This window comes from Zootoca vivipara, chromosome 2, assembly GCF_965207765.1.
Source record: "Zootoca vivipara chromosome 2, rZooViv2.hap1.1, whole genome shotgun sequence".
Taxonomy (NCBI): Eukaryota; Metazoa; Chordata; class Lepidosauria; order Squamata; family Lacertidae; genus Zootoca; species Zootoca vivipara.
The window spans coordinates 23,987,122-24,010,462 of record NC_142584.1 but is presented as its reverse complement, the minus strand read 5'-3'; the positions used below and the strand labels follow the sequence as shown (position 1 = coordinate 24,010,462).

Sequence of the window (23,341 nt, the reverse complement as noted above, 5' to 3'; positions counted from 1 at the left end):
TCAAAACTTTCCCATATGTCATATCGGGGGTGAAAATAAATACCAAAACGAGGCTTACATCGGTGCCTGCGGCTGATGCAAACTGGCTGGGGTACGCATTCGATTTTAAATGTCTCTCTTCTCCTGCCTACCCCACTTGCATTAACTACAGTCAACAGGTGCCCAAATAACAGCACAAAAGCTTCAGAGGCATTTCCAGAGCAATTCCTCCTGTGCACATCTACTCAGGAATAAGTACCACTGAGTTCAATGGGGTTTGCTCCCTGGGGTGTGCAGCCTAAAATGAAGGCGTGAACAGGAGCAGAAGCTTCTTCGCCTGAAGGATCCATAAAGCATGAGCCTACTTACATTTACTCAAAAGTAAGTACCGCTGTGTTCGGTGGGGCTACTTTCCAAGTAAGCAAGCACAGCATTGCAGCCTAAGAGCTGGACACATCATTCTCAACCCCAGCTGCTGTCTGGGTTGTCTTTGAGGAGTGGAGTGATGGAGCCACATCAACAGCCAAAGCAAGCATGTTGGGTGAGGCTGAAAGTGGTTGGAATCTTTCCGCTGGCTGCCACCAGTAGAGTGCCTATCAGTGGCAGTTCAGCGGGCAAAAGGGAGAGCTCTGCGCCAGCAGACTGAGGCTGGCATGGTGGCAGGGCTGTGTAAAAAAGCAATCTCTGCCCAATCCAAAGCCCCTCATCTCGGCCTGGTGCAAGAGGCGTTTGGATCGCTCTGTAAACAACTAAGAAATTGTTGCAATAATGTATTTTAGAGTTGACAGCTTCATTTGGGTTGCCTTTCTCCATAGTGTTTGCTGGTGCATTTTTAAAACCCTGGTTTTCCAATGCAATGGGAACAAACACTGATGATGCAAAAGGTTTTCCATTGGCATCGGTCCAGTATACCTGAAGAAACGTCTCCACCCCCATCGTTCTGCCCGGACACTGAGGTCCAGTACCGAGGGCCTTCTGGCGGTTCCCTCGTTGCGAGAAGCCAAGTTGCAGGGAACCAGGCAGAGGGCCTTCTCGGTGGTGGCGCCCACCCTGTGGAACACCCTCCCATCAGATGTCAAAGAGAAAAATAGCTACCAGTTTTTTAGAAGACATCTGAAGGCAGCCCTGTTTAGGGAGGCTTTTAACGTTTAATTGATTATTTTATTTCATTTTTCTGTTGGAAGCTGCCCAGAGTGGCTGGGGAAACCCACCCAGATGGGCGGGGTATAAATAATAAGTTGTTGTTGTTGCAGAAGTTCACCTTCCACAAGTTTCAAGACAATGAGAACCGAAAACGAGGCTAGGGTGGCAGAGCCAGAATGCTCATCCTGTTGTTCTAATAGCCTGATGGTGCGGGCTCTTCCTTCTGTTTCTTTTTAATCAATCAGAGATTTGTGATCAATGGAACAATATACTGCACACGAAAGCTCATACCAATGACAAACTTAGTTGGTCTCTAAGGTGCTACTGGGAGGAATTTTTTTAAGGCTCGTTCTTTCTTCTCTCAGCAAGTGCAAGCTAAGCTTTCGAGCAATCTCCACAAGGTGATAGATTCTGAAATGGAAGTCATGCTCAAGCTTTTCCCACCCAGAGTGTCCCTAGTACTGTACATTAAAGTCCTCTGTCAGTGGCAAACTCAGACCCCTTCTTGGTATATAGAGGGCAGGGAGGACTGATAAAGGCCCCTTCCTTAAGTGACCTGAAGTAGCAACCTAGCTGGTTGCTTGGTCGGTTTTGGAGAGTTGTTTTGTTTTCAGTGTCCAGGCCAGGTGTTTGTTTTTTTCTTTTTAACTGGTTAAAGAAAAGGTGGCAAGCAGAAATTATGTTAAAGCCCTGCCTCTGTTGTTTGATCTGTGATGGCTATTTCACTTATGCAAGACCAACAAGGTATGCATTCCCACCTGTCTCTGATCATGGTTTTGACAAAAAATTGGACGCAGTCATGTTGATGTAAGGGGGGGGGGGAATCCATAATACATTAATACAGTGGTACCTCTGGTTGCGAACGGGATCCGTTCCGGAGGCCCGTTCGCAACATGAAAAGCCCGCAACCTGAAGTGCTGTATCTGCGCAGGTGCACAGCGCAATTTGGTGCTTGTGCGCATGCGTGATTTAGCGCTACTGCGCATGCGCGAGCAGCAAAACCCGGAAGTAACCCTTTCTGGTGCTTCCGGGTCGCTGCGGGACGCAACCTGAAAAAACGTAACATTAAGCAGACGTAACATGAGGTGTGACTGTACCTCTATTAGGACCAACCAAAATGTCACAAAATTGCGAGCAAGATCCAGTCTGATGAAGAGTTCTGGTGAACTCAAAAGCTTGTCGATGACTTGGTGACGTTTGGGTGGCAAAGTTAACATATTGTGGCTTTTGGACTCAGATGCTGGATATCTGCTCTCAGACTCTGACAACATCATTCCTATCCACAAAAGATTGTTCGTGGGGAAAACCATTATGTAGGAGGCAAAGAGATGGAGGGAGGACAATATATTTGCCATCTCTTTGAAGTCATGGAAAGGGGCTCTCATTACAGTTAGAGACAAGTCTCTCTGTCACCCTATTAGCATACTATATACCACACTTATTTGATTCAAGCTATGAAGATTTCTGATCCCATCTCTAAATACCTCATTTCATTAGCTGTTCCATAAACAAGAGCAATATAATGCAGTTACTCATTTACCACGCCACACCACCCACCCTCCCTCCCTCCCAATATCTCATGACATTTTTTGATTTTATATAAAACATATGAGCTTAACGTTTTGCCTACTTGAAAAGCACATCGAGCCAAACTTTCAAAGCACCTATCATTTAGAAGGGGTGGTGGTGACTGCAAAGAGGATAGCTTGATAAAAAACATATATATAATTCAGTACGTGAACTTGTGGAATACTTATCACCTTCGTCCTTATTCCGGCGTCTCTGTGTGTCAGCCAAGTTCTTCTTTTAATAATTTAACTCAAATATTGGAGATGGAGCTTTTGAATTTTTAGACCTTGTGTGGAAAATCTGACCTGTGAAGCATTGGTGTGTTTTTTTAATATATATAAAAAAGTTCAAATTAACTCAAATGGATTTAGCACAGGGATACTACCAATATTGCATCATCCCTTGTATTCAAACATGCATGTACAAGTGTGTACACATTTATGAGTATTTCTAGTCGATCACTCCCATAATATACTTCTCCTTTCGATTAATATCCTTAAAACCAGCCTGCTGTTGGCCGAGAAGCAAGTCTGTCCCCTGAACCAATCCTTCGCATGCATTACCATTCCCTTGAAAGAAGGACCAAAGGCCATTATGCTGACTCGCTGTGGGCTTCTGTGAAGAAGCAGGAAGGAGATGAGTGGGCGGAGATCTTTCAGATGCTTGTCTGAAGGTCTCCATTGAGCAATGTCCTCTGGGTTTCTGTGGCCTCGTTTAGCCTAGACTTGTCCTGCTTGCTGTCACTCCTGTCGGCTTCATCCATGCCACTGACTTTCATAAGGCAGAGGACATTTTGGAAGCTCTTCTTGAAGTTGTCGGACAAGAAGGCATAAAGGATGGGGTTGGCGCAGCTGTTGGCGTAGGTGAGGACCACTACAAAATCAAACATGCCCTTGAGGACAGGGGTTGGCTCGATCAAAACAGAGACCGACGAGACGTTGAAGATATAGAAGGGAAGCCAGCAAAAGATGAAGACGGCAACGACAATGGAGACCATCCTGGTGACCTTCTTCTCTGACTTTTTCCTCTTGGAGGAGCCCACCCTGATGCCAGAGGACTTGACCTTGATGATGATAAACAGGTAGCAAAGGCAGATGATGGTGAGGGGCACCAAGAAGCCCAAGATGAAGGTATAGATGATGAAGCCAACATACCAAGCAAGCGAGTCATCTGGCCAGATCATGGTACAGCTACTATTCCCGTGGTTATTGCTCACTCCAGCATATATCATGATGGGTAGTATGACCAGAAGGGAGATACCCCAGACAGCTACATTGACCATCTTTGCTGTTCTTGGTCTCCTCCACTTGGCAGATTTTATAGGATGGACCACAGCAAGGTACCTATCAATGCTCATGACTGTGAGGCAGAAGATGCTGGTGAACTGATTGATCCCGTCTACTGTCATGACGACCCGGCAGATGGCTTTCCCGAAGGGCCAGTGAACCAGAGCCACCTGCATAGCCAGGAAAGGCAACCCCAACATGAACAGTTCATCCGCTATAGCCAAGTTGAGTATGTAGATGTTGGTGATCGTCTTCATTTTGGCGTAACGGAGGATGACATAGATGACCAGAGTGTTCCCGCAGAGGCCCACAATGCACACCACAAAGTACATGAAGGTGAGGATGGCATTGCTAGTCAAGTCATAGTGGTGGCTTGTGATGTTGATGGAGGTGTTGGCGGCAGGAGTCTCTGGGGGGAAGCTGTCAAACTGAGACGGCGAGGGGAACCAGAAGGCTGTGGTGTTGGGCAAATCATTCTCAAGGCCCATGGTGCAGCTGTTGTCACGGGCAAAGAGTACTCTTCAGGCAAGAAACCCTCTCATGTCGATTGGGTCAGGGTGGTCCAAGGCAATATGGGAGGATCTGGAACCCAAAGAAGGAAGAAATGCTGTTATACCAACTTCATATGGCTTACTGCATCAGACCAATTTTCTGTTATCAGACAGAGCAAACTCATCGGCTCTTGGGCTTTCTTTTGAACAGAACTGCCACTGTGGGTGGGGTGCGGTGTTAGAAACCTCAGGTATCTAAGCTGGGTGCCAAATGACTCCTTAAACCCCCAAAATAGAATGTCTAGTTGCCATTTGGGGGACCAAAAGTCGTCTTTTTCAATACAACTTTTTGTTCTGATTGCACAGATAAAATATCACGGGTAGAATTCTGCAGGATGTGTTGTTAAGAGTGTAAAAACAGGCAAGATCCAACAATCTCCAGGCAGGCACCTCCAGATGGTGGAGATATTAGGCACCTAGTTGGTCACATATGGTCAATAGTCAGGTGCAAAATGCGCCTGGTGCCTGGCAAATTTCGAATGCCGGTGGGGTGTTAATGATCCATCTCTTCCAATGTATACTGGCTGGGAGGGAATGAAAGTGTCAAGGGTACAGAAGATGTCACAGGGCAACACATGGGTTGCACTTTCCCTGTGTTGATCACACTTGTCTTAATGACTAGCCCAGAGACTAATAGCTGTGTCCTGTGACTGCTCATGCAGACTGAAAAACAATACCTAGCTTAGGTTCAAGTAGATAATGTGGCCCACTGAGTTGGCCTTAAGAGGCACTATCCTGAAACTCTGGAGAGCTGCTTGCTGTTCGTGTGGATAATACCGAGGTAGCTGGATCAATGACCTGACACAATATGAAAGCTTCCTATGTTCCTACGACTCAGCCAAGGGGCTCCAGTCCTCCATAGTCTTTAGCCACACCTTCACTTAACATCTCCTATAGTGCTTTATGTGTATTCCCAGCTTTGGGAAGAAGGCAGGATGGCTCCAGCATCCTGTCAGAGGCTTGACACCAGGGCCGTCTTAAGCCCACCCAGCGCCCTGGCGCTAGGTCCCTCCAGCGCCCCCCTCCAGCGCCTCTCCAAGGGCCCGGGAGTGCCAAGCAGACCACGGCAGCAGCGGGAGGCCACCTCCGAGGACTCCGTGCTGCGCCTCCTTCTCGTTTCCCCAGCGCTGGGTTCCGCTCAGTCAAGCTTCGCCACCAGCGCGCGCACCGCGGGACCAGCAAGAGCTGCTTGGGCGCTGTGCGCGCGCTGGTGGCGAAGCTCGACTGAGCGGAACCCAGCGCTGGGGAAACGAGAAGGAGGCGCAGCGCGGAGTTCTCGAAGGAGCGCAGTCCTGGCCAGATCGCTGGAACCCTGCGCTCACTTGGCGCCCTTCCAGCGCCCGGCGCCGTGGTTCTCCACGCCACTAGCCTCTATGGCTACGATGGGCCTGCTTGACACCTCCTTCCCAAAGCTCAGGTGCGCAGCCTGGGAGTCATTTTGGACTCACAGCTGTCCATGGAGGCACAGGTTAATTCTGTGTCCAGGGGGGCTGTCTACCAGCTCCATCTGGTACACAGGCTGAGACCCTACCTGCCTGCAGACTGTCTCACCAGAGTGCTGCATGCTCTGGTTATCTCCCGCTTGGACTACTGCAATGCGCTCTACGTGGGGCTACCTTTGAAGGTGACCCGGAAACTGCAATTAATCCAGAATGCGGCAGCTAGACTAGTGACTGGGAGTGGCCGCCGGGATCACATAACACTGTGGAGAGATCTACACTGGCTCCTAGTACGTTTCCGAGCACAATTCAAAGTGTTGGTACTGACCTTTAAAGCCCTAAACGGCCTTGGTCCTGTATACCTGAAGGAGCGTCTCCACCCCCACCATTCAGCCCACACACTGAGATCCAGCACCGGGGGCCTTCTGGAGGTTCCCTCATTGCGAGAAGTGAGGTTCCAGGGAACCAGACAGAGGGCCTTCTCGGTAGTGGCACCCGCCCTGTGGAACGCCCTCCCAGCAGATGTCAAGGCAATAAACAACTATTTTACATTCAGAAGACAACTGAAGGCGGCTCTGTTTATGGGAGTTTTTAATGTTTGATGCTGTACTGTTTTTAACATTCGGTTGGAAGCCGCCCAGTGGCTGGGGAATAAATAAATAAATAAATAATAATAATAATAATAATAATAATTATTTGTCTGCCTTAGGGGGGAAACACAATGCTCATGTGTGAGACATCACAACATCACGACATTGCCGCCCCCACCCACCCATCGCCCTCACAAGCTGGTGCCTCTGGCCCTAACTGTTCCCCTCCAAAAAAATTCACTGGGTGCCACAGCACTGGGCAACATTAGTTCAAATCTTTGTGCTCTATACCTGAGGAGCAGATATCACCTTTTGCTGCCCCCCTTTTATACAGAAAGTACTAACCCGTTTAGGCTGCAATCCCACACATTAAAAAATAAAACCACACAAACCTGGGGTGTAAGCCCACTGAACTCAATGGGGCTTCCTTCTGAGCAGACATGCTTTCAGTCCCCCAGTTTAATCCTTTTAATTAATGGGAGCATTTTAGAAACTCTCAGCACTTCTAATTATCCTACATGATTTTGAGGAGGGATGACCAGAGCACTCATCTGCATAATTAAGGGTACTGCAATATCATTTCTATTCACTTATATTAAAAAAAACCACTTTGGGTTTTTTCTTCTTATAATCAAGCAGCATATAAATTTTCTGAAATAAAATAAATGAATAAATTCACTTTTATTGATTCTAGGGTGGCCAGGTGAAAAAAGAAGGTATGGCTCCTGCACTCCTTATATCTGGATAATATATATATATATATATATATAAAGGAATAAATTTCAACAGGTGTAGGAAATTCCATCTTCTACAAAACTATTGAAAGGGATGGAATCAATTTGGGGGGAGGATCTGACTACCCTAATTTTCCAGCTATCTCACACACTTTATTGTTATTTTTTAAAAAATATATACAGCCATTTATATATATATATATATCTGGACCATCTCTTTATTGAATCTCAGAATATAACTAGATATGCTGAAGCCAATTGTTTCCACTTTGATTTGTTTCTTTCCACCCCCTTTTGGCTCATCAATGAACAGCCAGTCCCTTAGGGACACAATCCAATGGACTTAAACATACTGAAGCCCACTGAAATAAACAGCCCCAAGTGTGATGAACTCAGTGCTATAGCATAACCTAAAGCTTTTAGGTCCCAGCTCAGACATACTCCCGGTGAATGACGGTCAAACAATCATATAATCTATGCCTTTTGCTTATTGAATACAGTTGTTTGCCCTTACACATAAACCACAAGCTATTGCGGTCTGCCGCAGATTGCAGGAAATGTCATTCCAAACCACACAGTGTTAAGTCTGGGAAGTGGGGTGTGTGTGTGTGTGTGTGTGTGTGAGAGAGAGAGAGAGAGAGAGAGAGAGAGAGAACCTCAACAACAAATTGGTTGTCTTTGATTTCTTTCCACCTTCATTAGAACGACATTCCCCCTCCTGCAACTTCAACAGTTCCTCTGTTCTCACGCCAGATTTCCTAAACCTGCATACACTATTGAAACCCTAGCATCTTATTCATCCCTCTCTTTCCTTTATGTTTACTGTGAGCTCCATGGTCGAGCTGCTGTTACCAGTTGGAGTTTGAGGTCTTAATTAGAGGAGAAGCTACCAGTCCAAACCAGCCCTCCTGGTGTGGAAGCCCCCTGTTTCCCCCTCCTTTCATTTCTTCGGTGGACCTCATCAAATCAAATGTTGAAAGAGGAAAGTAAAATAATGGTGCAGGCAGGAGGATGCCGAGGTGGGGAGGGTAAGCGTGGGAGGGTCACTTGGTCTTTTGCAGGAATGAGGCTGTTCTCTGCCTCCAGTTACACACATAATCCCTCCTGTTGTTCTCAGCAGAGTCAGTAGGCAGTTCCAGGTGCTGGCAGAAGAGAGACAACCAAGGAATGGATGAATAGCTCAGTTGGTTAGAGAGCGGCACTGCTAACACCAAAGTCGCAGGTTCAATCCCCGTATGGGATGACTGCAATAACTTGGGCTATTGAAGTGAAGATTATTAATTAATATGGTCCTACTTGGAACAAACCTATTGAAGTTAATGGACATGGCATTTCAATGGTTCTGTTCTGAGTAGGACCAGCATCGGAGACAGCCTTTCAATAATGCCTTTTTAATGGTTAAATCTATATATCAGTTTTCCTTCAAGAAGCCTACGGGGATGTACTTGCCCCCCACCCCCTGCCATGCCAATTTATCATCACAACAGCCCTGTGAGGTAGGCTAGGCTGAAGCCTAGTGACTGGCAGAAAGTGCTGTCCTGACTCCATTTAACCTGGGAGTAAACCCTACTGAATTCAGAAGGAGTTGCTTCTGAGTAGACAGGGTCACACACCCTGTCCTAGTTTGACACTCTAACCACTACGCTAGCTGTCCCTGTGACACTCACACCCTCTTTGTGGAGCTAATACCATGCAGGGAGAGAATTATGGGCCCTGGAGACATTCAGGGTGTTCAGAATGCTCTACATAATATTACACCAATACCACAACCCTGCAAGGTTGCTCCGTATCCCCTCCACTAAAGAGAGTGAGGCAGAGATCCAGCGATTTTTAACCTCTAGCCAGAGGCAGAATTTGAACTAGGGATTTTCTGGCTCGTTGCACAAACTCTCCTCCGCTGCAGGGGGTGAAACTGGGAAAGATGGAAGTGGGTTGGGAAGCAGATGGAGAAGACAACGTGCTGAAGGGGGGGGGGTAGTGGGTGACACAATCCTAGAAATAAAATTTAGGTTTGAAAGAGCCTCTTTCATTGTTCCACAGATCAAGTTTCATAAATGCCGATTTAGGTACCACAGCAAAATCTCCACGGACTTTTAAGGCAGATGTTCGCAGGGAAGGGGTTTTCTTCCTCTGTGGAGTCTTCAGAAAACAAACAGACAGATAGCAGGAGCCCCCCCCCCCAGGTTGCCGCTGAGGGACAAGGTCCTTTTGCACTGGATTCTCAGGCAGAGGGAAAGAAGCACGCAAGCGAATCCTGTACCTATTTACTGGGTTCGCTTGCTCCCAAGCAGAAGGCGCATACAATCGCACGCCGGATCCCTGACCCAGAAACTATCCCCACGGAGTTCGAGGAAATGGATGCCCCTCGGGGTTCGCCCACGACTGCAGCCCACGGTTCCCAAGCAAAGCCAGCTGCCACCTCAAATCCCACTGAGGAGGAGGAGACAAGCAACATCAATATCTCCAAGGGCTGCCCCCGCTCCAGCTGCAGCCTGCATGTTGTCCGGGAGCTCCCTTGACAGCCCATCCGGACAGCCTTCGAGGGTTTCCCCTTCCACCCAAGTTTCCACCTGTAGCCTTTCCTCCGAAGACTTCTTTCCCCGGCCGCGCACCTGCACTCCCCCTCCACCCCTTTCCCAAAGAGACTCACAATTTCGGCGTCTTTCTGCGAATTCTTCCCTCGCCCTCGACGCACGCTCCCGCTTGCTTGCTTGCATGTGTGTGCATGTATAATAGAGGTGTATATATATGCAGATCGCCGGTAAAAAAAAAGGAAAGCCAACGGCTTCTTGCAAGCAGAGCGGAGATCGCCTCCGAGTGCAGGGGGCGCCAGACCTGCGCTTGGCGGTGGTGGTGGCGGCTGGCTGGCTGTTGCTTCTGGACGAGCCCCTTGTCGAGGGAAACGCGAGTGTCAAGGAAGCAGATGCAGCTCACGCGGCGCAGGAAGGCTGCCGGCTGCACCTCCGACGTGCCAAGTGGCCAGCAGAGCCGGGGAGGCGCTCTCGTCGTCGCCCACCCGCGGCCACTCCCCCCCAAGCCCGGGGAATCAATGGGCCCCGCTCGGCGCAAAGACGCGCCACCTCCGACGCGCAACGGTGGAGAGCCGGAGTTCACCTTTGGGGGCTTTGCCGGAGGCGAGGAGGCGGCAGGCTTTCGTTGGAGATGGGTAGCGGGCGGGGAGGTGAAGCTCCCCGTAAACGAGGGGCTAGGCTCGGAGTAGGATTTCAGCTCCTAAGATGCTCCCCACCCCTTCCTAAAAAGATATACACTGGCAGCGACTGAGACCCCCCGTTGCCATTTCCTGCAATAATTAATAAAGGGGGAGTGTGCTTGGTTTGTAGATGCAGCGTGTGCCTTTCAAAACGCGTCCACACACGGCCCTGATCCAGGGGTCTCCTAGGGAAGAAGAGACTCAGAGGAAGGGCTTGCTCAGGAACTAGAGGTAGCGCCACCCCACCCCCGGAGCTCCGTCAACTTCCTTCCGGTAGTCCAATGTTTCTCAATTGGGGGGGCATATGGTCCCCTGCCCCCCCAATATTCCAAGAGGGCTACAGATGACATTGTATAATTTATATGATTATAAAAAATTATAAATGAAACATGTCTTATTTACAAACAAAATAGCTACCGGTTGAGAAACAATCCAATAAGCCACTCATTTTCACCTGGGGTGCCAACTTGAATAAAATACTGGGGTGGGGGCAGGTAAGCCCCACCCATCATAATCAATCACATGATACGGTGCGCACCCACCATTTGAATGGCAATGCCCATCAACTTTGGGGGAGCCCCACCCCATATTTGGGGGGGAGTGTCAAAGGGACATTAGCCTGTAGGAGTTGGCTCCTATGGTCTCCACCACCGCTCCCAAAACACAAGTGAAAGAGGAATTGGTAGTCTTATATGGAGTATGCTATAACAGCAGTGGTCATGGAGATTGAGGGGGGAGGTTGCTTATTCTGTTTCTGGTAAGGTGGTCTTCTAGCAAGACTAGCTGGCCGACTGTAAGGCAAAGGCAACAACTCAGCTTCGTAGGAGGAAGAGAGAGCCACACTTTAAGCCTGCCTCGATCTCCTTCCATATCCCAGGAAGGTGGGAAACAAGGCATTCCTGGCATGCGCACCATACATTTCAAGCACATGGCTTCCTCCCCAAGAATCCCGGGAGCTGTAATTTACTCCTCACATCTCCAGAATGGTATGTTTACCCATCAGAGCGCTACAATTCCCAGCAGCCTTAACAAACTACTGTCCCCAGGATTCTTTATGCAATGTACAAAGCTATTGCTTCCAGTCGCAGACCACAACCAATTTCCCTTTAGGGAAAACTGTTTTCTCTGAAGAGGTAGGCTGCCTGTATTTTAGTTAGGCAGGCCTACCAAGTGGAATCCTGACCTAGAACCCATTCTGGGTTCTAGAGACTTCCTCTCTTGTATCTTGAACCCTCTGCAGTCAGCTTGATGGATTAGCCCACACTCCCAGAATTCCCCTTAGAATGTTTTCTCCTGCCAAATCGCAGCATTTATTAGCTGAAAAGGCAGAGGAAACAATGAGCAATCAGAGTTGCTTCATTACCTTAATCTTAAGATTATAGAGTTGGACGGGACCAGGAGGTTCAACCCCCTCCAATGCAGGAAATCTTGCAATGCATTAATCTTTTGCCCGACGTGGGGCTCGAGTACACAACCCTGAGATTAAAAGTCCCATGCTCTATCGACTGAGCTATAGAGACTATTTGTGCAAGGTAAATACTTTGCTCTAAACAAGAAGCCAAGCCAGGAAACTGGGTTGGCCATTTCGCTTTCGCACTAGAGCAATACCAGAAAAGTGGCAGGCATTGTAAAGCTTCTCCTTCACTGACAGTATCGCAGAAGTTGGCGCAGAGATAAATAGGTCAATGGGGTGGGGGAATGTGGGCACAGCAAGGAGATGGTTATGGACAACTGATAAGGTTGGCACAGTGGTTTTACAGCAAGATGCCTGTGGATTTCAAAATTGCAACCCTTAAACAGGTGGAGATGCAGAGATGGAGATATATTTGGCCGGCCTGTCATGCAACTGTGGCAAAACAGCACACCCCAGCCACAGAAATAATGATTATGTATAGACACCGAACTGTGTTCCTGTCAGCAGGATCATGCTGAACCTAGATTTTAAAGCACATTTATCATGTTGGCAGCTGCATCGTTCTCCAATACATGTTTAATACAAGCACGCTCATATTGCATCGGCTCCAATTGCACCAGCCGTTTTGGAATGGCAGACAGAGGTGCGGAGTTGGGAAGAACTTCCTTTCAATACCTACGCAAGACCCTTGGTGAGCCCTTCAGGTCTAAAGGCAGAAGCCTCATCCAGTCATTCTCTTGATTTTCAGCAACCTGTCTGACCGGCTGCCCCCGACATCAGTTGACTGGCAGCCCTATAAAACCTGCTCCAGCTCACATCTAATCTTCTCTAATTTGCAAAGGCCTATGACTACAAGCAATAAATATTTATTGGACCGGAGGAGTTGCTCTCTAGGTGGCCTGCTTGCCAAGGAGTCAGGGTCCCTTTTATGTTGGCCTGTGTTTGTCTGGCCCTGCTGATCTGGCCTTTTGCGACATATTTGCCTTCTTTCTCTCTGCCAAAGACTACACAGCTTCATTGCTAAACACAGCCATTGCTAAACCTCAGAAATGATATGCTTGGCTTTGTGACCGAGATCCCCCTTTCGAACACGTTTCCAAAGTGACTGACAGGGAAAATGGAATTCTGTAAAATGGAAGCACATTGAAAATAGCAAATAAAAAACGAGAAGCGATAAAAATTAATTATATAATAAAGCAAAGCAGCATTAAACCAGCAGATTAGAAATTAATTATAAATAAAATGCAGAGCACAACAGCATTAAACCAGCGAACTCATTATCCAAGTGCAAATCCTTATGGTGCCATACATATATATGAGGGAGGTATCAGCAGGCTTGGGATAAAGCCCCAAAAGTAGAATAAATATTTAGCAGACAAAAACCTCAGAAAGGAGGAAACTTCAATGGAGATTGAACATGCTCATGGAATGCTGTTTGTTTGGGTGGGTATCCTCCATGAAGATCAAACCTATCAGCCCTGAGTGCTCACTGGAAGGACAGATCGTGAATCTGAGGCTCCAATACTTTGGCCACCTCATGAGAAGAGAGGACTCCCTGGAAAAGACCCTGATGTTGGGAAAGATTGAGGGCGCCTGATTCTTGGGAGAAAAGCAATGACAAACCTAGACAGCATCTTAAAAAGCAGAGACATCACCTTGCCGACAAAGGTCCGTATAGTTAAAGCTATGGTTTTCCCAGTGGTGATGTATGGAAGTGAGAGCTGGACCATAAAGAAGGCTGATCGCCGAAGAATTGATGCTTTTGAATTATGGTGCTGGAGGAGATTCTTGAGAGTCCCATGGACTGCAAGAAGATCAAACCTATCAATTCTTAAGGAAATCAGCCCTGAGTGCTCCCTGGAAGGACAGGTCGTGAAGCTGAGGCTCCAATACTTTGGCCACCTCATGAGAAGAGAAGAATCCTTGGAAAAGACCCTGATGTTGGGAAAGATTGAGGGCACTAGGAGAAGGGGACGACAGAGGACGAGATGGTTGGACAGTGTTCTCGAAGCTACGAACATGAGTCTGACCAAACTGCGGGAGACAGTGGAAGACAGGAGTGCCTGGCGCTCTGGTCCATGGGGTCACGAAGAGTCGGACACGACTAAACGACTAAACAACAATCCTCCATGAATACCCTAGAATCTGAAGAAGTGTGCATGCATGCGAAAGCTCATACCAATAACAAACTTAGCTGGTCTCTAAGGTGCTACTGGAAGGATTTTTTTTATTTTGTTTCGAGTACTGCAGACCAACACGGCTACCTACCTGTAACTAGAACCCTAGAAGGAGGTATGGCTGGCTGGCTGACCCTCTGCACTAGGGCAGGCTAGTTTATTAGAACAAATGGGGCACAGTGCACAGCCCCACCAATCTGCTCTCAAACAGCTCCCATCTTTCTCACAATACATCCAGTCCAGGGGGTAGGTAAAAAGGTAAAGGACCCCTGGATGGTTAAGTCTAGTCAAACTTGACTATGGTGTGCGACGCTCATCTCACTTTTCAGGCCAAGGGAGCCAGCGTTTGTTCACAGACAGCTTCCTGGGTCGTGGCCAGCATGACTTAAACCACTTCTGGTATGTGGAGGACCATGATGAGTGCCAGAGCACATGGAAACACCATTTACCTTCCCACTGCAGCGGTACCTATTTATCTACTTGCACTGGTGTGCTTTTGAACTGCTAGGTTGGCAGGAGCTGGGGCAGAGCAACGTAGGGCAGATTCAAACTGCCGACCTTCTGATCGGCAAGCCCAAGAGGCTCGGCGGTTTAGACCACAGCGCTACCCGTGTCCCTGAATGTCAGCTTCTGCCGCCTCCTTAGCCTCAGTGTCACCCTTGTAGAACTCAGCAGGGAGAAAGATGGGGACAAGCCTAGACTTGTGCTTGGTGCAAGGATTAGCTGAGCAATGCCTCTACCAGTTCCATAACTGATGTCACAAATGGTGTGGGGCAAGTGGGCATCCATCGCTTGGGGAAAAAGTAATTGCAGGCCAAATTGGGACCCATTATGGGCTGAAGGTTCCCCAGCCCTGGTGGCATGCAAATGTGAGAATGGACCACCAGATAGAGGCACATATTGCAGGGAACCTCAGAGGGATCTCCACAGCTCCCTGCCAGGTATGGGTATTTAACAGAAGTTTTAAACCATGTTGTTAAAAAGCACATTATATTTGTAGCATATACACTTTAGAAATTGGGGCACTTCCAAGTCCTACTTCACCCCATCGGAATGGTGATTTGAGGGTCCGTCCTTGCGAAACAAGTCCTTGTCAGCATGAAATGTACAGAAACACACCTTAATTGAGCCTAAGGCTTTAAAATTTAATGCACACTATAGAAATCCATCCACAGCCTTAACTATCGCAAAGTCGTAACTAAGACTGCAGTCCTCTGCATATTTACCTGGCGGTAGCAAGTCCTCCTGAACTCAGTTTGATGGATTTCCAAGTAGACACACATAAAACCAGGCTGTCGATTAGGAAAGGACTTTGTATCAGTGGTTTTACAGTGCAGTCAAATGCCCGTCTAATCAGAAACAACTCCCCTTGAGATAAATGAGACATTGCCAGGTAAGTGTGTAACAGGATTGCAACCTTTGCTAATATTGGTGTTCAGAGCCAATATACGTACAATGAACAACACAGGCATTAACTGGCAGGTAAGTCCCCAGAGCAGCAGGCTGGATAGAAAGACTCTAAAACACACCGGGAGAATTCGTGACCGGGGAGAAGAAACGACAGAAGAAGACTGGAAAGATTTCAAAATTTATTTTAAAAAATATGGTAAAATTGTATATTGAGATTAGATTTAGAAGTTTATAGAAACTGCGGGTTTGGAAATTATGTGAAGTAAATTGAAGCATGAGAGATTTGAAATTGTAAGGAATTTTAATACAGTGAATTGGAAATTGCTAAAGATAAAGGAGTAATGAACCGCTGATGGAGGGAACTCGAGGAAGTCCCCTCATACAATGTTAAAAGGAAAGGATTCTGTATTTGGATTTTTGCATTTGTCTTTTTAATGTTGTTTTATTGTGTTTAATGTTCTTTTTATATTGTGTTGTTTCTTTGTATTGTAAAATTAATAAAAATTATTATTAAAAAGAAAGAAAGAAAGACTCTAACACAGTGTGTCCCAAACTTAGGTCTCCAGCTGTTTTTGGACTACAATTTCCATCATCCCTGATTCTGCTAGCTAGGGATGGTGGGAGTTGTAGTCCAAAAATGGCTGGAAACCCAAGTTTGGGAAACACTGTTCTAAAATAATTCAGCAGAAGTCCGCTTCCTCGGCGAGGAAGTGCAAATAAGGGGGAAAGAGCCTCACCTCCCTCAGTGAAGACCAGCTGAGCAATTGGCTTCTGCCAGGCCATGACTTTAAGAAGCAGCAGAAGAAGCAGCTAGGAAGGGAAAATGGGAGTTAATGTTTTTTTTGTTTTTTTAAAAAAACTTTTCTAAATTGTGTGTCTTTGTTCCTCAGTTTGATCTTTTAATATGGTTTTGTATGGTGATATTTTATGCATTGCATTGCATAAAATATAATTGCCATTTTTATGCATTGCATAAAAAAGAATAAAATAATTACCAGTTTGGTAATTATTCATTGTACTTGTTAAGAGTAAATTTCTGTTTAATTATCGTCTGCTGGTGTTTTGAGAGTTAATTTTATTGTGTGCTATTATATTCTAGTAGATTATTGAATATTACTTTTTTGATGCACGTTCCATTTTAAAGTTCCATTTTCTTATCGGATCAGATTATTTATTATAATCTTCGTTGTGTATTTTGTTGCTGTAAACTGCCTTGTGTACAGCAGAATGGAAAGGCAGTATACAAATTAAAAGTGAAATAAAACGAACTGTTGTACTGTAATGTTTTTAAGTGGCGCCCCCCCCCATTTTTTTTGCTCCACCTCTATCTGATAGGTGTGGAATATCACAGCACAAGGAGCTGGTTCTTGGAGAAGCAGCCTTCGACTCTTGCAAGGAAGACAGAAGAATCAGGAACCGGATGCAAAGCTTTCGCTGCATGAGATAACTGTGTCAAGAGTTAAGTCGTCTACACACCCTGTCTGTCAACCAAGAGTCAGTTAACAAGCAGCAGTTTAGACAGGAGGGGTGGTTTAGGTTAGAAAGGTAGACTCTTCACTGGATTCTCGTGAGATTTCAGGTGGCGGTTCAGTTCTAGCTTTCCTTTTCCACCTCCCTCACCACCTATCAAAGAGGCAAAATAGTTTTGGGAATTAAGGGCAGGTATGAACAAAGATGAAAGCCTGCGTATTGATACCCAGGAGAAAAGGATATGGTTCAATTTGCATCCTACAGATCCATATGATTTTAAGAGAGCAGGATTTCAGGAGCTCGGGGGAATAATCACTAGCATAATAAATAACCCACAAGGCAGGGAAATGACCTTTCCCAAAGAAACAGATGAGAAATAAATATCCAAATAAGGTTCATTTTTTCAATAAAAAAAGAAACCCATGGTATCAGCACGACAGAGGAGCAGATGGTGTTGCCACGAGTGTCCTAGTGAATGGGATATGTGTACCTCGCTGGATTTGCAGAGGTGGATGTTACAGATCATAAAATGCTCCCCTTGGACGCAAACAACGCCTCTGTGGAAAAGCCAAGGCCAAGCTCCAGTTAAAATGCAAAGGTTTACGATTACTCACCAACACTATTGTCACACAGACTTCATTTGAAATGGATTCTAGGCCTCATGAAGGCCACTCGAAGACACAGGATTAAATGTCATGAACAGGAGGAATCATGAGGCTCAGAAGCTGAGATATATATGCACATTTTAGCCAAACCAAAGTAGCAGAAATATAAAGATCACAATATAATGGCAAGTAAAAAAATACGGATATGTGTTTAAAACTACTGTATCCCCTTCAATGCAAATCATTTTAATGTGCATACATTAAAATTCTTTTCATACTAATAATTTGTGCTTGTTACAGGTAGGTAGCCGTGTTGGTCTGACATAGTCAAAACAAAAAATAAAAATAAAATCCTTCCAGTAGCACCTTAGAGACCAACTACGGTAAGTTTGTCATAGGTATGAGCTTACGTGTGCATGCACACTTCTTCAGATATAATAATTTGTGGTTTTTTTCCATGAAGTAAGTTACATTTGCTGCTCAACAGTTACTGTATATTCCAAGCAGGCCAAGGGAGCCGGCATTTGTCCACAGACAGCTTTCCAGGTCATGGTTAAACTGCTTCTGGCACAATGGAACACTATGATGGAAACTAGAGCGCACAGAAACACTGTTTACTTTCCTGCCAGTTTCCCAGCGCGGCGGGCGGGCAGAGCTGCGTGGTGGGCGGAGCTGTGTGGTGGGTGGAGCGCCCTCCACGGCGGACGGGCAGGCGCAGCTCCGCGGTGGGCGGGCGCAGCTGTGCGGCGCCACCCAGCCTGGCCGTAGGGCCGGCCCTGGTCAGCGGTCCCTTTAACTATGCTGTTGTGAAGTAACCCGTAGAACTGCAGGACTGTATCCCAAAAGAGCAGGGAAGAATAAGAGATGTCCCCAGGTGTGATCTACAGCACAGTGCGACTATGGAAAAGCAGGAGTTCAAATCCTAGTTCACCCATGGTTGAATATCTCCCAGCAATGGCGAGATCCTGTGGAAAGCTGAATATACCTTTCGGTAGCTTTTGATTGCAGATTAGTGCCTATGATCTGCCCAGTGGCGTGCAGTAGGAGAACAGTAAGGGCCAGAGGCACCAGCTTGTGAGGTAAGGGAACCGCCAGAAGGCCCTCGGCACTGGACCTCAGTGTCCGGGCAGAACAATGGGGGTGGAGACACTCCTTCAGGTATACTGGACAGAGGCCATTTAGGGCTTTAAAGGTCAACACCAACACTTTGAATTGTGCTCGGGAATGTACTGGGAGCCAATGTAGGTCTTTCAGGACCAGTGTTATGGTATATGGCAGGCATCCCCAAACTTTGGCCCTCCAACTTTGGGGATGCCTGCTATATGGTCTAATTTACCAGGAACATTTAGGAGATGAGCCTAGTCCCCCCGTCCATTGACCACATCCCACTGAATCTGGTTGCCTTTCTGCTAGCGCTCAGCTGTCCTTGATCAAGAACTGGGGTGAGGAAACTTGTCTTCTGGGTAGTGTTCTGAGGGCCGCATGCCAGAGGGAAAAGTGAGTGGAGCAACAAATGTAAATTGTACCTTGGGAAAGTGCGCCATTTTCTACACACATTCACACATCCTTCTCTATCCTCCAATCAGACACATTATTGTAGATCAAGGACATGTTGTGGATGGGCAAAAACACTCGAGTGCGAAGCCTGGGGAGGGTACCCACTACACCAGCATGGCATGATGGGTAGTGTCTCAGACGCTGGGAGACCACCGTTCAAATCCCCATTCGGCCATGACCGATGGCCAGTCACCTGGTTTTGCAGCCTAAAATACTTCACAGGGTTTTGGTGGAGATTAAATGGTGGGGGTGGGGGTGGGGGGAGAAGCAGGTACAATACCTTGAGCTCATTAGAGAAAAGGTGGGATAGAAATACTTACATACTGTGGAACTAACAGAAGCCTTAATATACATCTTACCATGCAAATTGCGTCACTCATACACAAGTTCCCCAATCTCGCCTGAGTCGTACTTTTAAAAGTGTGTGACTTGTTCAGCCAGAATGGGGATGCACAGGCTAAGTGGCAAGCCACATCTCTTTGCACATTTTACACTCAAGGTTGCTGCTCCAGTGAGCAATACATCCGGAAAAATCTGTCTAGGTGTGCAGCCGAGGCGAGAGGGGTAAGAACTGAAGCAAAGCTTCCCCACCATAAATCATACATCTCCTGCTACTGCCTGTTGATAAGCTGTGGAATGATGAAGAAAACGAGTTCTGGGAACATGGCAAGTTGCTTTATTTATCATGTGGTGGAAACACTTCTGTGTTTTGCCTGTTCCTTGACATCTAGAATAAGATAGATAGATGTGCCCACATTTGATGGGCTTTGATGAGATTATGTAAGAGTATTACAATTCCAAGCTGGGGGTGAATGGCTCATCACCTGTTATTTCACTTTTTTCCCTCCACCCCCAGTCACTATTTATTGTTGCCTTCTCTTTTAAAAATATATCTATAACAGTGGACCAAGCTGATGTGGAAATGTGTCTGTTACAAAGCAAAAAGAATGCATTGACAGGAGAATTCTCTTAAGATTTTAACAATGGCAGCAAATTTTTTCATAGGGGAACAGTTAGGGCCAGAGGCACCAGTTCACGAGGGGGATCGGCGGGTGCTGACATTGTGACGTCCTGCATTTGAGCATTGCGCCTCCCGCTTCCTGAGCCGGGCAGAAGCTTCCCAGGCTTTGGGCAGGAGGCTTTAATACTTTAATACTCTAATTTATTGGGAACATTTAGGGAACGAGTCTAGTCCCCCTCTTCCACACACCACAGAAGCTTAATATCTGTTATGCCTTCATTACCTCATGACCAAGGCAGCAGTAGCCTTGTGGCTGTGGCAAAACGGAAAGATCTCAGAGAGCCCTGTGTCTTTCTCCACAATTCCAAATGCAGATCAGAATCACCACTTAACCTATAAGCATCCACATTTGTTTCTGAGAGGATGTGCAAACAGCCAGACTTCTTGTACGTGTCTGAACTTTCCAGTATATTCTCACAGGAAAAAACTGCTGCGTTCTGCTTCTTATATTATAACTGGATGCAACTTGGCATACACGGCCAGGTCTTCCAGATATAAGGAACGCCTGAGGTTCAGCTTTATACTAGATACCGCTTTTATTCATCCAGGCTCTTAAGACCATCCGTTGCAATGTGTATTTTCAGTTTCTCTCACAGCGAGCGCCGAGCTAGGCAAGCATCCCTGATGCCTCGGGCAAAAGCAAACATTGTTCCCTGAACAAACCGAAAAGAAATTCACTTACCAAGTGGAAACAGATTTTTTTCCCTTTTATCAACACTATTAGTGCTTTGGATAAACTGCTGCCGAACTGTATCCTTCACTCATTCTATGGCACACACACGGAGACGGAGAGGCCATTGGAGCGCCTTGTTTTCTGGCAGAGGCATGTTGTCAACAGCTGAAAGGGTGACAAGCAAAGAGTGTGTCGAAACCTACTCGTGAAAGGACTCTGGGTCGGTCAGCTCCTCCAAATCTGCCCTTGACCTAGGCTTTCTGGCCCTGTTCCCAAGGAAAGTGTTTCCCCTTATCTCCGTTTGTTGCGCTCTGTAGAAGAACAGCTCAGTGGGGACAAAATCCGAAACAATTACCAGACTAGGCCTGATTCATTGAAAACCAGCTTGATGGTAGCCACTGGAAAAACCACTTCCTCACAGTTTACCCTCACGTCACCTCAGTACCTTGTACAGATTTCATCCACTGGCCATACACTGCTCATGTTATTCCCCCGGCAATGCGTCCTTTCCATTGCAGTCATTGTTGATGGTTTGGGAAGAAAGTACCATGATCTGCACAGCCTCACACCATCAACTGCTATGGAGGCAATGTGGGACCAAAGCATGGGGAAGCGGGTTATATTACTGAATATATGAATTGTGCCTTGTTTATAGCAGTAAAAAAAGGGGTGGGGTGAGTTGGCACTCTTTATGGGGCCAACTGGTTTGATGCAGTAAAAGGCCTTGTAGGTCACACACACCCCTTCAAGGACGTTAGCCGTTATGTTCAAATCCCCATATTGCAATTAACCTATTAGGGTCTTTCTGCATGATTTAACTGAAGCGGTCGCAGCACCTTCACCAGACTGAGGCAAAGGAGGTGAACCCAGCAAAGCATTCTTGTTGAGGGAGAAAAGCTGTTTACCACAAGCTCAGATCACCAAATGAAGTTGCTGGTAGATTAGAGGGAACGGTTGGATCCAGTCCCAGAAAGCACCGCTTTCACGAACATTTTCCCTTGCAATAGTAACACGGGTACTTATTGGATATTGCCCATGATAGAACTGACAAGTATCTTTGCCTTCTTGTAACAATTGGAGTCCCTGGGTTTTTTGTTGTTGTTGTTTAATATAATTTTGTTGCCTTTTGGAAGTTGAGAACCCTGAACAGTTCTCAAGTGTACATAAAAGGCTGCAGGGAGAACTATCTCACACCACAGTAATGCTAGACTTCTCCATTCCTATTGTCTGTTGTTTGTTGGCGTGGCAATTTCACTGAATTTGGCTAGTGCAAGGAAAGTGCTAACAACCAGAACCAGTATTATTATTATTATTATTATTATTATTATTATTATTATTATTATTATTTATTTGTATACCATTCTTTACCTGCAGGTCACAGGGTGGTTCACAGCATAAAATCACAGTATAAAAACTCAAAATACATAACAAGAACAATGCAATAATAATCCCCCCTTCCACCACACATTTTAAAAGGTCACTGGATGTCAATCAGCCAAAGGCCTGGCTAAAGAGGAACTTTTTTGCCAGGAGCCTAACGGTGTATAATGAAGTCTTTCATCCGAAAAGACCTTTCTCTTTTAGGATGCCACACCATTTTCTCTTGCTTTCACAAATCCACCGGTAGCCTCAGCTACTCTGAGAGGATCCCAATACAGTTAACCTGTACTAAATGCTTAACACAAACGTGTTCCCTCTGATCTGACCACTCAGGCCACTATTGTTCTTTTAAAACATGATAAGAAAAGAGAGTAGGTGCGGAAGTGGAAATCTTAATCTAGAAAGAGAGGGACTTACCTGGGGGGGGGCACTTGCATCCCCAAACGACAAGATTCCAGCCTTTTTTTCTGACTCCTGTGGTCTCCTGATACCCAGAGAGTGCCCTCTGTCCAGCTCAGTCCATTCTGCCAATCTGTACCCTTTTAGTCTTGTTAATTATTTACAGCAGAATTTCCCATGGCAGCTTGTTGATCCCAAACTGCTATGATTTTGAGGCTCTGTATAGTTTTAATGGCAGAACGTACCATGCTGAGTTAACCCATGCCCCAAACAAGGATCCATCTGCGGTGTGAGGAATGCTTTTAAGTCTTGGAGAAGGCGCTCTGAGAGCAAGTGAGATTAATAGCATGTCACAGAGCAAGCTGCGTTTCTTGTTGAGTGATCAGGTGGCGAGGCAGTTTGCTAAAGTCCACCCCCCCCCAAAAAAGGAGGGGGCAGGAAATTCCCCAACAACCAACACTGACTGGGACCCTATTTACACCATATTGTGTAGATAACAAAAAGCAATATCTGATCGGTGCAGAGGTCCTTATAGATTCAGTGCTCATTGAATGACCCACGAGGGTCATTTAATCCAACCCCCTGCAAAGTAGGAATCTTTTGATCAAAAAGCGGTATCTGATCGGCGTAGAAGTCCTTACAGATGCAATGCTTATTAAATGGGTAATTTGTTTATTTATTTTATTAAACTTTATTGAGATTCAAATCAAAACATATCAAATCAAAACATATC

The 23,341-nt window shown here is 46.3% G+C and overlaps 1 protein-coding gene across 2 annotated transcripts; it reads right to left on the bottom strand.

Annotated features, from left to right (window-relative positions):
* Positions 1-3,079: 3,079 nt before the first annotated feature.
* SSTR2 (somatostatin receptor 2) lies at positions 3,080-22,743 on the bottom strand. Of its 2 annotated transcripts, XM_035104084.3 has the most exons (3): positions 22,627-22,743; positions 20,839-20,994; positions 3,080-4,559 (listed from the first exon to the last, which is right to left on the bottom strand). In XM_035104084.3, the coding sequence occupies exon 3, from the start codon at positions 4,463-4,465 to the stop codon at positions 3,347-3,349; it is 1,119 nt and encodes a 372-aa protein (XP_034959975.1). In that variant the 5' UTR covers positions 4,466-4,559; positions 20,839-20,994; positions 22,627-22,743; the 3' UTR covers positions 3,080-3,346. The 2 variants fall into 2 exon arrangements, with proteins under 2 accessions (XP_034959975.1, XP_034959976.1); XM_035104085.3 differs by lacking the exons at positions 20,839-20,994; positions 22,627-22,743 and adding an exon at positions 9,942-10,546.
* Positions 22,744-23,341: the final 598 nt, after the last annotated feature.

Bases quoted from the DNA above. Each gene is read 5' to 3' on its own strand.
- SSTR2 (XM_035104084.3), bottom strand. From the start codon at position 4,465: ATGGGCCTTGAGAATGATTTGCCCAACACCACAGCCTTCTGGTTCCCC.